This window comes from Tupaia chinensis, unplaced genomic scaffold (assembly GCF_000334495.1).
Source record: "Tupaia chinensis unplaced genomic scaffold, TupChi_1.0 Scaffold000426_1, whole genome shotgun sequence".
Lineage (NCBI taxonomy): Eukaryota > Metazoa > Chordata > Mammalia > Scandentia > Tupaiidae > Tupaia > Tupaia belangeri.
The window spans coordinates 2,183,875-2,198,334 of record NW_006159931.1 but is presented as its reverse complement, the minus strand read 5'-3'; the positions used below and the strand labels follow the sequence as shown (position 1 = coordinate 2,198,334).

The 14,460-nt window shown below is 49.6% G+C and overlaps 1 protein-coding gene across 1 annotated transcript in view; it reads left to right on the top strand.

The window, feature by feature from the left end:
- The window catches only part of CCDC149 (coiled-coil domain containing 149), an 80,558-nt gene extending 69,092 nt beyond the window's left edge, over positions 1-11,466 (top strand). The window contains exons 13-14 of the mRNA XM_027774376.1: positions 179-295; positions 8,513-11,466. Coding sequence (XP_027630177.1) covers positions 179-295; positions 8,513-9,036 — 641 coding nt within the window. The 3' untranslated portion in view covers positions 9,037-11,466. The remainder of the gene's footprint in view (positions 1-178; positions 296-8,512) is intronic.
- Positions 11,467-14,460: the final 2,994 nt, after the last annotated feature.

Genomic DNA, 14,460 nt, shown 5'->3' with positions numbered 1-14,460 from the left:
AAAAAAAAAGCTGAGGCACAGACAGGAAGCCCTGGCCCTGGCCCCACCGCTCCGTCCACAGTATTACCTAAATGCTCCCATGAGCCTTGTTAACCCAAACAGCCAGTTACTGGGTAGAAGGCACTGTGGCCACCTCCTCTGCTGATGTAACTGACCCATGTCCCCTTTTCCCCGGCAGGGGGCAAGGACACCATCCTGTTCGGAGACCCCACTCTTCCCGCCATACAGCGGTCGAGATCCCCGCTACTGAAGTTCATGGAGCAGTCCAGCGAGAACAAGGAGAACCCCGCGGACGGTGAGCTCCCCCTCCTCCCTCCGTCTCTGCCTGACTCGTGCCTGTCACAGGGAGGGGCTCCGTGGACTTCAGTCCCCTCTTTTCCTGCAGCTTCTCTTGGGCCCATCCTGTTGGGAGTTCCTGACAAAAGAATGAAGGTCCTGCTCTGAGTGCCGTAGTGTTACGAGGGAGGGCCAGGAGCCGAGCAGCTGGGCCAAGCCCCATGGCCCAATGCTTACGGGAGCTGGATCCCTCATGGCCAACCATACGGTTCAGGTCCCAGTCCTGGCAGCTTAAAATACATGCTGCGTGTGCACATGTGTGCCCCAAATCCCAACAGGATGGGGAAATAGAGGAGAAGGGGTGACGGTGTGACCACACCCCATCGGAGTCGCTTCCTTCATCTCCCTCTCTCTGTGTCTTTCTGGCGAGTGCACACAGTTTTAAATTTTTAAAAATGACATATTTGTGGGGGATTGATTGGCAGGAGGCATAGTGATTAAGGGTGCTGGACTCCCACCTGGTCAACTGTGGTTCGAGTACCCGGACCTGGTGGCTTGCTTTCTCATTTTCTCTCTCACTCTGTTCCTCATAGATAAAATTAAAATAAATGAATAAAGTTAAATAAAATAACTGTTTAAAACTTCTATATTTATACCTATACATAAATACATCATAGGAATAAGTGATATGGTCATATATGTATTCTATATATAAACTATATTTCTATGATATGTATTATATTGCTAGTTCAGCCCTATGTCATAGTGACTAGGAGAACTTAGGCTGGTGACTTCAGCCTGTTTCCTTGCCTGTCAATGGTGACACGATGGTGCCAACCTCAGGGAAATCTGGCTCATTGCCTGATGCGTGCCGAGTGTCAGAGCCAGTGGAATGGGCCAGGCCCCCATGACCTCATTGGCAGGGCCTCCCTCTTAATTTCCCTGCTCTAGACCTTCCTTGCTTCATTCCCACCCTCATCCTGCCCCTGGGGGCTAAAGTACCTGGTGTACTGTTTCCCATCATGTTTGTACCATGCTCAGAAATCCTGAGTGGTTCTCGATGGTTCTCGATTGTCGTCCACTTAAAACCTCACCTCTGCAGCTTAGCCTGCCTCAGAATTACCGACCTAAAATCTCTGCTTTTATCGGAATGAACTACCAGCTGCATCAGTCAGCTAGTACCGGGTAACAAAACCACTGCAAAGCCCAGAACTTGAAGTGACAACGATGTGTCATTTATCTTGAGTCTTTGGGCCAGAAGGGTGGTTCTGCTAACCTGAGCTAGGCTTGCCAGGCTCACTCATCCCTTGGTACATGTATCATGAAGTTGGTTCAATATCTCAGCGTGAAGATGAACCAGCGTGAAGCCAGGGCATGTCTGGGATTTCGGCAGAAAAGTCCCCTGAGTACACGTGAAGGGAAATTCCTGGCCAGAGTCCCTGACCCCGGTAGGTTCCACACTGACCAGAAAGCAAGGCTTGGTCTTTCCAGTGGGCAGCATGTGGCTGTTCACGAGACTATCTTGTGACACGCCAAGGCCCACCGTGCAGCTTGGGATATGTCCCGGCTGGTGGTCGCCCATGCCTGCTTCCCGTGTCAACGTGGAGGGGCAAAGCCCTCTGTCTGCGCTGGGCGTGCCGAGCCTAGGGGTGGGCCTGGGCCTGCTGCACTTTAGGGGAGCATGCGCCTGGCTCGATTTGCACCCGACGGCGTCAGTAAAGGACTGACTCCGAATGATCGCTTCCAGAGTTCCATCATTAGCTCTCATTGTTCCAGCCCTGTCCTTGGCCAGCGCCGGGTGGGAACAAGGAAGCATTATGTCGGGGCTGTCAGCGTCTGGGATGGCCTCATCCCCGTGGCATCTCTGATTAATTCCAACTGAAAGCAGTACACACATAGGCGGACAAAGCCCATCAAAGGCCAGTTCACAAAGGAAGACGAATGTCCCCTTTGGGCCAGCGCGGGGAAAACACATTTTCATTGGCTTCGCCATCTTTTCCACAAAGAGATCCTACTACTTCGTGTTTTGAGCAAGCATGCTTTTTCTTTCCACACTGTTTGCATCCTAATGCGTTAGTAGTAATTGATTGCCTCACCAGTATTGATATGTGAATTGTTATTAAGAATAAGTATTAATGATAATAATTCTGATGGTGAAAGCAGCCCGGAATAATTGCTGTTATTTGTAAAAATATTTTCTGACTCTTGGCTAGTTCTGGAAGCCTTTATGGAAACAGCAATGCACGGCGTCTGTGTATAAAGGAAAGATTAAACTCCCACCATTCACAGACCAGCCTTCCAGAACCTTAGGGCTGCCTTAGAGGAAGAGTTGGCTCCCAGCGCCAGGAACAAGTTCTAGTGACAGCTCTGGAGTTGTGGCACTTCCAGGAACTTTTCTCTGCTTCCTGACAGGGATTGGATGTGTGCTTTTGGGGTCTTGTCCAGATAAACAAAAGGAGAGAGTAGGTGCAAATCCTCCCACGGATTTGCGACCGAGTCCTGGAGCCTGGCCTCAGGGTCTCTGTGGTGCCAAGGCTCTGAGAAGCGAGCCCCTCTCCGAGAACGCGAATGCCTGCTAGGGGCAAGCACTAGGATTACAACTAGTGCACCGCCCTGTCCTTACCGTGGCTGTGTTTTAACCTGGAATGACCGCCATGTTGTCTCCTCCACCCACTCACCCCCCAAAATGGGAGAAAGTTCTCCCTGGTAATTGCAGAGGTTTGCCTTTAAAAAAAAAAAAATGAAAAAGACTCACACATTTGGCCATGAGAGGAATGTCATCTAAAGATACAGCACAAGGCAAAACTATGAGCGGCCAAAGGGCCCCAGTGTAATTTAGACCACCCTCGCGTAGGTGTAAATGAAGGTAGAGAAGATTAACCTGACCCACAGTAAAAACACACGGCGAATGGTCTAGGGGTTAGGCTGTTAGGAAGAAGGTTAATTAATTTTTCAGGGGCACTAGAATTTACTGTTGAGTGTCCTGGAAGAAGTCATTTCATAAGAGTAATTTCTAGAAGGAGTTTATTCATCTCACGGTGGTGAAAAATCTTGCTGCAGAAAGTACCATAATTTACTCCTTTTGAATAAAGCTTCGGCGCTCGGCTGGAAACTTGCTCGTTTTGAGTACTTCCCATGCCCCCTATACAACCAGGGTAAAAATTGTCATTTATTAGTGGGAAAATGATGTGATTGCTCCTCTGAGCTACCTTACATGTCTGTAGCTAAATGTTTATGTGAGTTAGAAATCGCTCCCCTTTTTCCAGAAAGTACCATGTTCAGGACTTTCAGAGTTGCACCAATCTGAATACAGCCTGAACTGAATATCATAAATTCAGAGACTACTTTCATATATTAGTGCATGGTATTTAAAGATGTATACTAATGTATCCATTTATTCATGCATTCACACCTATGTTCATATATTCAAACATTTAATAAGCTAGTTATTGAGCCTGTGCTGTGGAACATTGGCAAAGTTTCAAAATTTATCAGGCAAAATTTTATATGTAAGGTGGTAATAAGCTACCTATATGTAAGAAAGAATTTGAAGGGAAGGAAGATAGAAAGTAAGTTCCCTAAACGTCCGGACACAACCTGTGGGAATTCAGACACTGGGAATAGTACGTGTGGACAGATTTAATCCACTAGGCGTCATGGAAGAGGGAGAGCTGACCCTCCACGTTCCTCATTGGGTGATCTAAAGGAATGACAGTGGTGGAGGAGTCAGCCTCCATGTGGGGACCATGGAGAGGAGTCGGGATGTCAGGCGCCAAAGCGAGATTGCTATTGGGTTGGAGAAGGCCCTGAATGCTGGCTTACGAGTCTGGAGTTTGTTCTGGGGGCAAGGGAAGCCTTTGAATGCTTCACAGCTGGGCGAAGGCATGGTGACATTCGTGTTTAAGTCTTCAATGCCTCTCCAACTACACCGGGTACCCACATCACCTGAACTCTTATTACAGGGCAGATTCTAAGCCTGCGGGTCTAGGGTAGGGCCTGAGGTTCTGTACGTCTGACAAGCTCTATTGCTGCCGCCAGCCTGTGGACCCCTCTTTGAGTGGCAAGGTTGTAGGGAAGGTACCTCTTTGAACAGGTTGGATTAGAGTAGGAGGGTACACAAAGCCAAAAATTACCCGTTAGAAACTAACATACTTTATCCTGGCTGAACAGATCTGAGTGCTGTTCTTTAGAAAGCAAGGCTCGCTTTATTTCTTTAGAAAGCAATGTATACACGTATACATTTGTATATTTCGTTGTAGGCACAAGTAATGGTCTCTCTTTCAGATGCAGTACCTATTAAGGGAGAGACTTTGTAGGGAATCATAAACACTATACATAGTGGCACTGGGGAGCAGCCACAAATACTGATTAACATCAGCAGAGAGGCTTTACTGCACAGAGATCATAATAAATCAATTGCCTACAGACTCATATCAAAACCTTATCAGTATGGGGCTGGCAGATTGCATGGTGGCTAAAGTGCGGGACTCCCACATGGCCGACTGCAGTTGGAGGGTTGCTTTCTCTCTCCCTCTCTCTCTCTCGTCAAATTAAAATAATAATAATTTTTAAAAATCAAGTAATCTTCAAAGAAATTTTAAAAATAACCTGTCAATGAGTGGCAAGTGACAATTAAGCCGCATCTGGTGGCAGGCTTTATAGCGGCAAGTGAGTTTGCTGTACTTCAATTGTGCAGCTGCATCTGGTGGCAGGCTTTAAGTCAGAATCTGCTGTCTCCCTCTTGACCAGTCTATGAAAAAAATGATCTTCCACAAAGTCTGGTCTCTGGTGCCAAAAAGTTGGGGACTGTTGTGATAATCCATCTGATTCTGCTGTTACATTTCTCTTAGAATTTCCCAGAATCTTCACCAATGGTTCCTTCACATTTGAGTTTCTTAAAACCAGTGATTAGGTAAATAGATGCTCAAAAATTTATCTAATTATTTAAATAAATAAATGCCAAAAATGACATATTGTTCATATTAAAAAGGTAGATGTCGTGTTAAAATTAGAATGGATCACAAATGACAAATGTAATAGCATTGTTGCAGAAATTCAAAGCCGCATTTTCATTTAAACTTTTTCATTAGATGAATTGAGTACACAAAATGCTTACGACCAGAAATAGTTTTATTTCAGGCTTCTTGCCCCCCCGCCCCCCGGATTTTGGAATATTCACATACACCTAATGAGATCTCTTGGGGATGGGACCCAAGTCTAAAAACGAAGTCGTTTATGTTTTACAGACACTTATAACATAGTCTGAAGGTAATTTTATACAATATTTTTAATAATGTGCATGAAACAAAATTCGTGTACATTGAAACATCGTAAAGCAAAGTGTCACTGTCTCAGCCACCCACGTGGTTATCTGGCATGACTGTCATTCCTGACTCGGAATTTATGTGCTGCCATTTTCCTATACTCATTAATGCAGAAGGACTTAACAGTAAAAAAATACGACGTACTATTAATACAGGGTCCCTGTTTATGGCTTTCAGATACTGCCTTCTCGCTGTATCCTTACATGACTGAGAGAGAGAGGGCTCTGGTCTTGCCCTTTTCTTATAAAGGCACTAATCCCATCATGAAAGACCCACTGTCATGACTCACGTAAGCCCTACTACTTCCCAAAGGTTCTACCTTCAGATACCATCACATCGGGGAGCAGGGTTTCAGCATATGAAGGGGGGGAAGCACAAGCATTTGATCAGCAGCACCGAGGGACATGGGCATCACCTGACGACTGATGGGTAGGAAAAGGAAGTAGACTAATATGCCTTCCAGATCCTAAATCATGAGCCCAGGAAGCAACAATGATATGGTGAAACAAGAGGAGGTCTAAGGGGGGAACTATCTTCTAGAGCAGCGGTCCCCAACCTTTTGGGCACCAGGGACTGGTTGTGTTGAAGACCATTTTTCACAGATGGGGTTGAGGGTTGAGTGGAAGTTGGCGTATGAGAGCTTGGAACCTAGATCTCTCACATGCGCAGTTCAATAGGGTTTGTGCTCCAATGAGAATCTACGGCCAAGACTGATCTGACCAAAGGCAGTGCTTAGACAGTGATGTAAGCAATGGGGAGTGGCTGTAAATACAGATGAAGCTTCGCTCGCTTGCCCACCACTCACCTCCTGCTGTGTAGTCCACTTCCTAACAGGTCACACACTGGTCTGTGGCCCGGGAATTAGGGACCCTGTTCTAGAGAATGGCAGCAGATCTTCCAGGAAGAGGATGTGAGTCTGTAATGTGGATTTGTGTCTCCTACGGAAGGGACAGAGCTGTTGGTGGAGATTTGGGAGCTGTGTTCATAGGCAGGAGTCGAGATCATGAGATGGCCAATAAGTGAGGGGGAAGAGAAGAGAAGAGGAGAGAGCAGATCATTGGGCAGACCCACTCACAGGGGCTAGAAGGAGATACCAGGTCAACACAGGAAATGAGGATGGCATTGAGCAATGTCGGCAGGAGACTGAACGATGGCCCCCAGAGACTTCAAGGCCAGTTCCCTGAAACCTATAAACGGTACCTTATATAGCAAAAGGACCTGGTAGATGTGACTGATGTATGAATCTTGAGATCAAGAAATCATCCTGGATGATCTTGGTGGGTCCTAAGTGTGGTTCCAGGTACCCTTACAAGAGGGAGGTAAAGGGAAATTTGACCCATGCAGAAGCGAAGACAAGGTGTTGAACGTTGGGGTGTGTTCACAAGAACAAACTCTACACACAACCACACAGATAAATATCATGGCCATCATGTGGAGCAAAATGAGCCAGGTACAAACACGTATGCAGAGTAAGTTCCCCTGTCTGACGTTCAAAGCCCAGACACAACTCTTCTGGCATTCTAGAAAGGACAGCGATTCCCTGGGCAGGAGAGAAGCGACTCAGGAGATTAGACCAGGCGGTGAGGACACCTTGTGTCTTGTCCTGGTTGCTGGTTATGTGGGCGTGTCCACTTCGTGAAATTCATTGAGTTGTGTATTTCTATGTATGCACTTCTCTCCGTGTGCCTATATAAATATATGCAAGGGAACCTCAGAAAATGAGGCTACAGAGTCACACAGGAGCAATCCACAGGACTTTAGAAAAAACCTAAGTGGAAGGAATTTGAGATTCATCCCGAAAGCAACCGGCTCCAGCAAACGCTTTGAAGAAGGAAAATGGCGTGGTCTGAACACACGCAACTTTTTGTAAGCCCTCCCGCAGTCCTTCAGCTACCCCAGTTCCAGCTTTCAGCCTGAACATACCTGCATTTATGGGATGGCAAACCCGAGTATACTGGGGTTCCTCTGGCATCCCATTTGGGGTACCAGGAAGCATCCCCAGGCCCCTCGCCCTGGCACGCGTCCTACACCCAGGTTAAATCGGACCCAGCTATGGCTCTGCCATCCATTCCATCACTGTTTGGCCTATGAGCTAAGAAGAGATTGATTTCTAGGGAATCTCAGGGGCTGGTGCCAAAGGCCACAAGCTGGTAGGAAAAGCTTGCCTCCGCCAGGCTGTCCCTGGGCATTAGACCTACCTTAGCTTGTTAAATGTGGAAGGGACATCACAGTCCTGTCCCCCATGTGGTGTCTAAGGACAGAGGCCAGATAAGCCATCTGACCACAAAGCCAATAGGGACAGGGGACCCAATGCCAGCTCTCAGGGCTTCTTCCTCCTCTCTCGTCCCCCACCTGTGGCAGCTCTAGAATTTCTATTCTATAGAGAAGGGATTTGGGGACAGTTTAGTAAGGGAGGGAGCCTGCAGCTGCTTTTGCATGTGGTGTTTTGTTTGAAGTGCATTAAAGGTGCAGGTGCTGATGGAGAATGGGGGCAGAGAGGTGACACAAGGCCTTCCCAACTGTCCTGTTTCCCACCTTGAAGGCAGCCAGAACCCCTTTTATTACTAAAGACCCCCAGGGCTTCCCTGAGCTGCAGAAGTGGCAAAACCTTTTGTCCTTGATTTCAATATTTAGTGGGCACGGAGACCAGGAGCTACCCAGGCTCCGGGAAAGGATGGCGTGTAAACCTGGCCCAGGGCTCTGTCCATGACACGGCAGTCGCTGGGACCCTTGCTCACTGTTTAAATGAGGTCCTGTGCTCCCCTCGGCTCCAGCGCCCTGCACAGGGGGCTGACAACAGTCTTCTTTCTGGAGGCCCTGTCCTGGCAGGCTGGGCGGGAGGCTGGCAGTAGAGGGGGCGGGAGGGCTGACTTGCTGCCAGGGGTTTGATGCTGTCCCCGTTCTGTTTTCAGGGGAGGTTCAGAAGCACGAAGGAGATGAAAGCCGCGCGGCCGCCCTGGCGCTGACAGCACCTGAGGATGCTGGGAGGCCCGCTGTCAGCTCCCCAGCAAACCAGAGCCCCGGGAGCCAGCGCAAGCACTTTCATCCTTCCCTGCCCCAGTTACCTTCTGAGGGAGAAGAAGTAAACAGGCTTGAACGGGAAATAATTAAACTGACAAAGAAACAGGCGGAGGCAGACCTGCAAGGAGTCAGAAGGGGGGGAGCCTTGGAGGGACAGAGGAGCGAGACGGGGCCATCCCTGCCAGGCCAGGCCTCCGCGGGGGAGCTGCCCCGATCACGCCTGGGCTCCTGTGAGTCCCAGCCAGCGGCCCAAGCTCCCCCGCTGGAAGATGGCAAAGGGATCCCAGAGGAGGGCAGCCCCAAGCACCGCGACAACATGGGAGGAGGAGGGATCCGACAGGACGGCACGTCGGAAGCACCAGGAATGGCAGAGAACGAAGCCACAGATCCGTGTGCCCAAGTCGCTTTCTCCTGAAACACCTCCGCGTCTGCAAGTGAGAAAGCGCCCTGCCTGCTGCGGACGGTGGGCATCGCTGCTGCCAGGACAGTTTGATTTATTAAACGCGGGCCCTCAAGCTTCTCAGTGTCGTCTCTTCCTGCCCAAGACGCGCTGCTGTGAATGGAAGGTGGCCAGGCGCGGGGCGAGGATGCACCATATGGCTGGTCTCCGCATTCGTCTTTCTGTCGCATTTGTTTCATTAGAGATGTTTGTCGTAGCGTTTAACGTGTCAACGGCAATTATGGGGAGAGCCAGCGACCGGGGGTCTTCACCAGGGCCCCATCGTGGCGATGGTGGAGAGAAAGGTGTAACTGAGCGTGTGGTCCGAGGGCCCCCTGTATGCTTCCACCCGGCAGGGCCAGCAGGACCTCCGGCCTGGGTGTCCCTGACATGCTGCCGGCACTTGGCATGCGTGTCGCTGTGCTGACTGGCAGGTGCACAGGGGCTTCGGCAGGCTGAGAATGCTGGGCTTCGGCTTTGAAAGTCTCGCCCTGGTGAGGCCCATTTGCTGACTGCGAGAGCTGACTTCTCAGCCTGCAAATCTGGACCATCAACTGATCTGGTGATGGGAGGAGGGAAGTCGGGGAAGGGAGCCCCCTACGGTGTTCTGATCTTTTTGTTGTTGTTTTGTTTCTGAAATGAAATGAGCGAGTGCGCATGGAAATGCCGGTTCATCCCATTCAGCCTGCACTGCTTACAGGGTCTGAGGGCCACGTCCGGTGTGGGAGGGATCTGGGATCTGGTGGCCTTGACCAGTCTCCTTCCTGAGCCACCTGAGACCTAGGCCCTTCCCTCTGCTTAAGGCTGCCTCGTCTGTGCCACCGGCACTGGGGCTGCAAAGACAAGCTGCAGAGCTCCCGGCTGGGGGGGTAAGCAGGGAAGCAGAAGCCCCTCATTACAGATGGTGGGAGCCAGGGCCAGGGTCCAAAGGTGCGAAAGGAGGGGGTGCCCATCCTTCCTGGGATAAGAGAAGCTTCCCTTGGTGGCATCTGGCCTGTCACAGAGTGGACAGTGCTCAAACCAACAACCTTTCCTTAAACTGAACGCAGTTTACTTCCCCACAGAAGTGCAAAACCCAGGTCCCAAACCTCAACGCTTTTGAGAACCAGAACCGCCCCTTTGAGGGGCACCCCTGCAGGAAAAAGAGGCTCCCGAGGTGGGGGAGGTTGAGAATGCATCCTAAAAAGCCGATGTGCACCTGCAGACGCCTGATTCTAGGGTCACGTGAGCCTGCATGTGGGGAACCACGACGCAAAGACACCCCCTTACCACCACACCACCACCAGGCTGCCTTCCTGGCTCACTGCTGGCGGGCTGGGAGGCCGGTCTGATTTTGTGCAGCTCATGAAGAAGGAAGGCAAAGTGCAGACCAGGAGGCCGTGCTGGGTCGGAGGCCCAGGGAGGTCCTCCAGCTCTGTTCTTGCCGCCAGCAGGGTCCCCGTCTATAGGAACGGACGTGCTGGAGCCCGCGCGCTGCTCCAGCCCGCAGCCCAGAGCTCCATCCCTCCCTCGGGTCAGCCCACCCCCACGCCCCTGGCCCACCTCCCAGCTGCCCCTGGGGGAGGTAGCTTCTGCAGCTCCAGAGCCTGCACAGGCCGACAGTCACGGAAACCACCTTGCCGCTGCATGCGGCCTGAGCCGTCTGCACATGCGCAGCACAACCGCGCTCGCCACCAAGGGAGCTAAATACCGCGGTAATAAAAGAGGGCTCGTCTGCAGCAGCCCTGGTTCGACGCAGGCAGCCAGGGCACACCTTCAGGGCCATCTGTCACCAGGAAAGCAGGTCGTATAACCAACCGGAGTGTTCCCGTAGGGTCAGGAAAATGACCATGCGTCCCCGAGAGCCCGGGGTTCAGGGCAGGTGGCTGGGTCACCCAGAGCCATAACCCACCCTGTGTCCGCAGGCAGCCCGGGAGGGGCCGCGTTCTTAGATGGACTGGGAGCCCATCAGTGTAACCATGACAACCCAAACACATGTAAGACCCTGCCCCACCTCTGCTGTCCCCACCCTACTTGGTTCTTCTGTTCCACGGACATTAAAGGGTTTGAGCAATTATTTACAGTTGTTCGTCCTTCGAAGAGTCACTGTGAAAGCATGCAGCTTTCTCTCCTGTCCCACTAGATAAGATAATCCACAGCAGTCACACACTTGGAGCTCCCAGTCCCGTTTACAGACACTTAACCACAGGGTTAAGTGATGAATTCGATTGTGTAACAAGGACATGAGAAACAGGGAATTCCAGGGCTGGTTTGTTCAAGAAAGTCATCAAGGAGCTAGGTTTCCATCTTCCTGCTCTGCCTGGCCAGTGTCATCTGCATCCTCATGATAATAAGATGGCTGCAGCAGCTCCGGGCATCACCTGTCCTTACATATCTGTGTCCAAACACAGAAGCATTTCTCCCTGATCTGTGAGTTTCTAAAGCATTATTTATTTATTTAACTTTGTAATTATTATTATTATTAGAAGAGGTTTTTGCTATAGGGTGCGTGCACTCGCCAGAGAGACAGAAAGCGAGAGATCGCCCCCCCCCGGGGGGGGGGGAGGTTGGCCACACCACAATCCCTTCTCCTCCATTCTCCTCTTGGGTTCTTGGGCATGCATGCACACGCGCCGGCACGAGTTTAAGCCACCGAGTCTGGGATTCAAACCGCAGTCGACTACATGGGAATCCAGTGGCATAGCCATTACGCCGACTATTGGTCCCTGTTATTATTACTTTTAAAATTTGACCAGAGAGAGAAAGGGAAAGTGAGAAAGCAAGCTACCAGGTCCAAGACTCAAAATCATGGTCGGGTATGTGGGAATCCAGTGCCTTAACTGACACACCACCTGCCAGCCCCATGTGTGTGTGTGTTTTAAGTTTGGAGAACCCAGTTTCTGTCACATTTCATTGGTCAGAATTGTCACATACCTACATGAATATGTCACATGCCTCTGTCTAAACCAACCCCTAGCAAGGGAGATGGTATTTCCATGAGGGGTTTAAGTTCAACACGATCCACTGAACTGGAGAGGCACCTCGTCCCTGGGCAAACGGACCCAGAAAGACTTAATGCCAAAACAGAGTCGGGTTTGGGGAAAATAGGTTTAAATTTGCATAGAACACCAATTGCATTGTTCCTGAACCCCATCTTCTTGGCTCCTTAGAAAGCCAAAGTACTGTGATATTGCTGAGTCTGCACTCGGGAGAAGAATGGCGGTTGTTTAGAAAGATGCCATCTCCTCCCTGGCTGCTTTGTGACCCTATCTGTAGGACCAGTCCCACCTTTGCCTCTCCACGTGGGCCCACTTGTCCTCCCCTTATTTTTCCAGCTCAGTTGCCAACAGAATGCAGAGCAGCCTGGGGACATGAAACAGAGCTGACAGGTCTCTTAATGAAAGCTCGTTTGCACGCTCGACATTTCTTGGGATCGCTCTGTACCTGACAGTCTTTAGGTGTGGATTTTTACAGGTGAGTGCTCGTCGTTCTTTTAATTAAAGCTTGTGGACATGGACTAGATTTTGTAAACCAGATGTTTCTCATCCCTCACCCCTTCCCTCTCTGCTGCCTCTGCTCCCCTCCCCTCCTTCCGTGGCTCCCACAGTTCTCCTCGAAGTCCCTCTAGCCAGGTAGTTCCTGGTGGCCTTCAGCTCGATCGCTGCTGGAGTCTTCCCAGGTGGGAATTCTTTTTTATTTTTAATTCATATTTTTCTTCCATGAGAGCAACAGGCACCCTCAACAGGGTCTCGCACCGTGACCGTCCCCAGCCAGCCGGGATCACACACAGCATGTTCGGATCAACCCAGGAACAAACCCTGACCTCCCACACGGATCCGGCATCAGGGCGTAGGTCACGCTGTCCCACTGCACTGGCTCTCAGTGGGCAATCTTAAAAAAGCTAGAGGGCCAGTAGTTGGCATAGTGGGTACAGCGCTGGAATCCCACATGGGAGGACTTCAGTTTGAGTCCTGGACCTGGCAGCTTGAAACTCATGCTGGGCACATGTGTGTGTGCCCAAAATCCCAAGAGGAGAATGGAGGAGAAGGGATTGCAACATGGCCATCCCCACAAGGTGTTGATTTCTCTGTCTCTCTCTCTGTGTCACCAGTGAGCACACCCACCCTATAGTAAATATTTCTCTAAAAAAAAAAAAGAACCTTTAAAAAGAAAGCTGAATTAGTGTTCTGCCATCGCTCCTCTTCTGCGCCCTCCCTCCCAAATGCACATCACCAGCAGGATGCAGATTCTCTGCATTTCGGTTACTCACAGACCAGAGCGAACGTTTGGTTTTTTTTTCTGACAAGATTTGCACCCCAGTTCACCACAGGACATGGAAAGTTCAGTCTCCCTTGAAGGGACTGCAGACCTGCTGGCTGACCGCTCCTCGAGGCTACCGTCCCCATCCCGCTAACACTGCAGGACACGCTGTGGCTTTCTGCAGCTGGCTTTCTGCACCTCAAACAAATGGGCCTTCTCCTGGCCTCACTGCTTTTCTGGAGCCTGCAGAAGCCTTGGCTCCCTGTTTCTCTCCAAGAAAAGGTCTCTATTTGAGTACCTTCTCCTCCACTTTCATTCTTGAAGCCTTCGTTTGGAACAGTCGTCTTTAGTAACATGGAGAGTACTTTCCATCAGCTCCAGTGAGGGAGACAAAAATACCCAGCTCACTACTTCAATATATTCCTTTCTTCTCCCCCCCCCACCCATGTCTTTCTGAACAGAGAAAAATGTGAAGATCAAAGAGCTGCAATGGTGAGCTCAGTCGTGAATCTAATTAGAAATGAGAAGCAGAAAAAAAAAAAGAAAAAGAAAAAGGCCCCAGCTCTGGATATGAGGGTCGCTCACAGAAACAGAAAGTTGATACAGCGTGGAGGCAATTTAAAATGATAGATATGGATATGCTGCCTTAAATGGCATCTTCTTTTTTTCGCTAAATGAGACGCTCGGGGTTGGGGTGGGGGAGGATTTATAGGGAAAGTTTGGCTACTACTGAAAGGCATGACTTTCTGGGATCTCTGTGCGCTCAGGAATGTATTTTGGTTTCTTAGCCAAGGCCAGTGATAACCTATTAACCTGTCAACCGTTTGTTTTTAAAGTCTTATAAATTTATTTGAGAATCTGGAATTGGTGGGATGAACATTCACACTTCTGTTGATTGACTTACTTTCATTGACAATGTCAGTTCAAAGGTTTAACGATTATAAACACTTTATATAAGGGAAAAGTATAAAAATCAACCATTTTTTTAAACCAGCTGCTATTCCGTCATATTATTTAAAGAAGTAACTTCTATTCATTTTCACTTACTTTACTGAATTTGTGATCACCATGTATCATAACTGGTTTTTTTTGTTACTTGAAATAAAAGGTGGTAATTTTCCCTAAATAGATGATTAATTCTCTTTATTATTTGCGTCATTA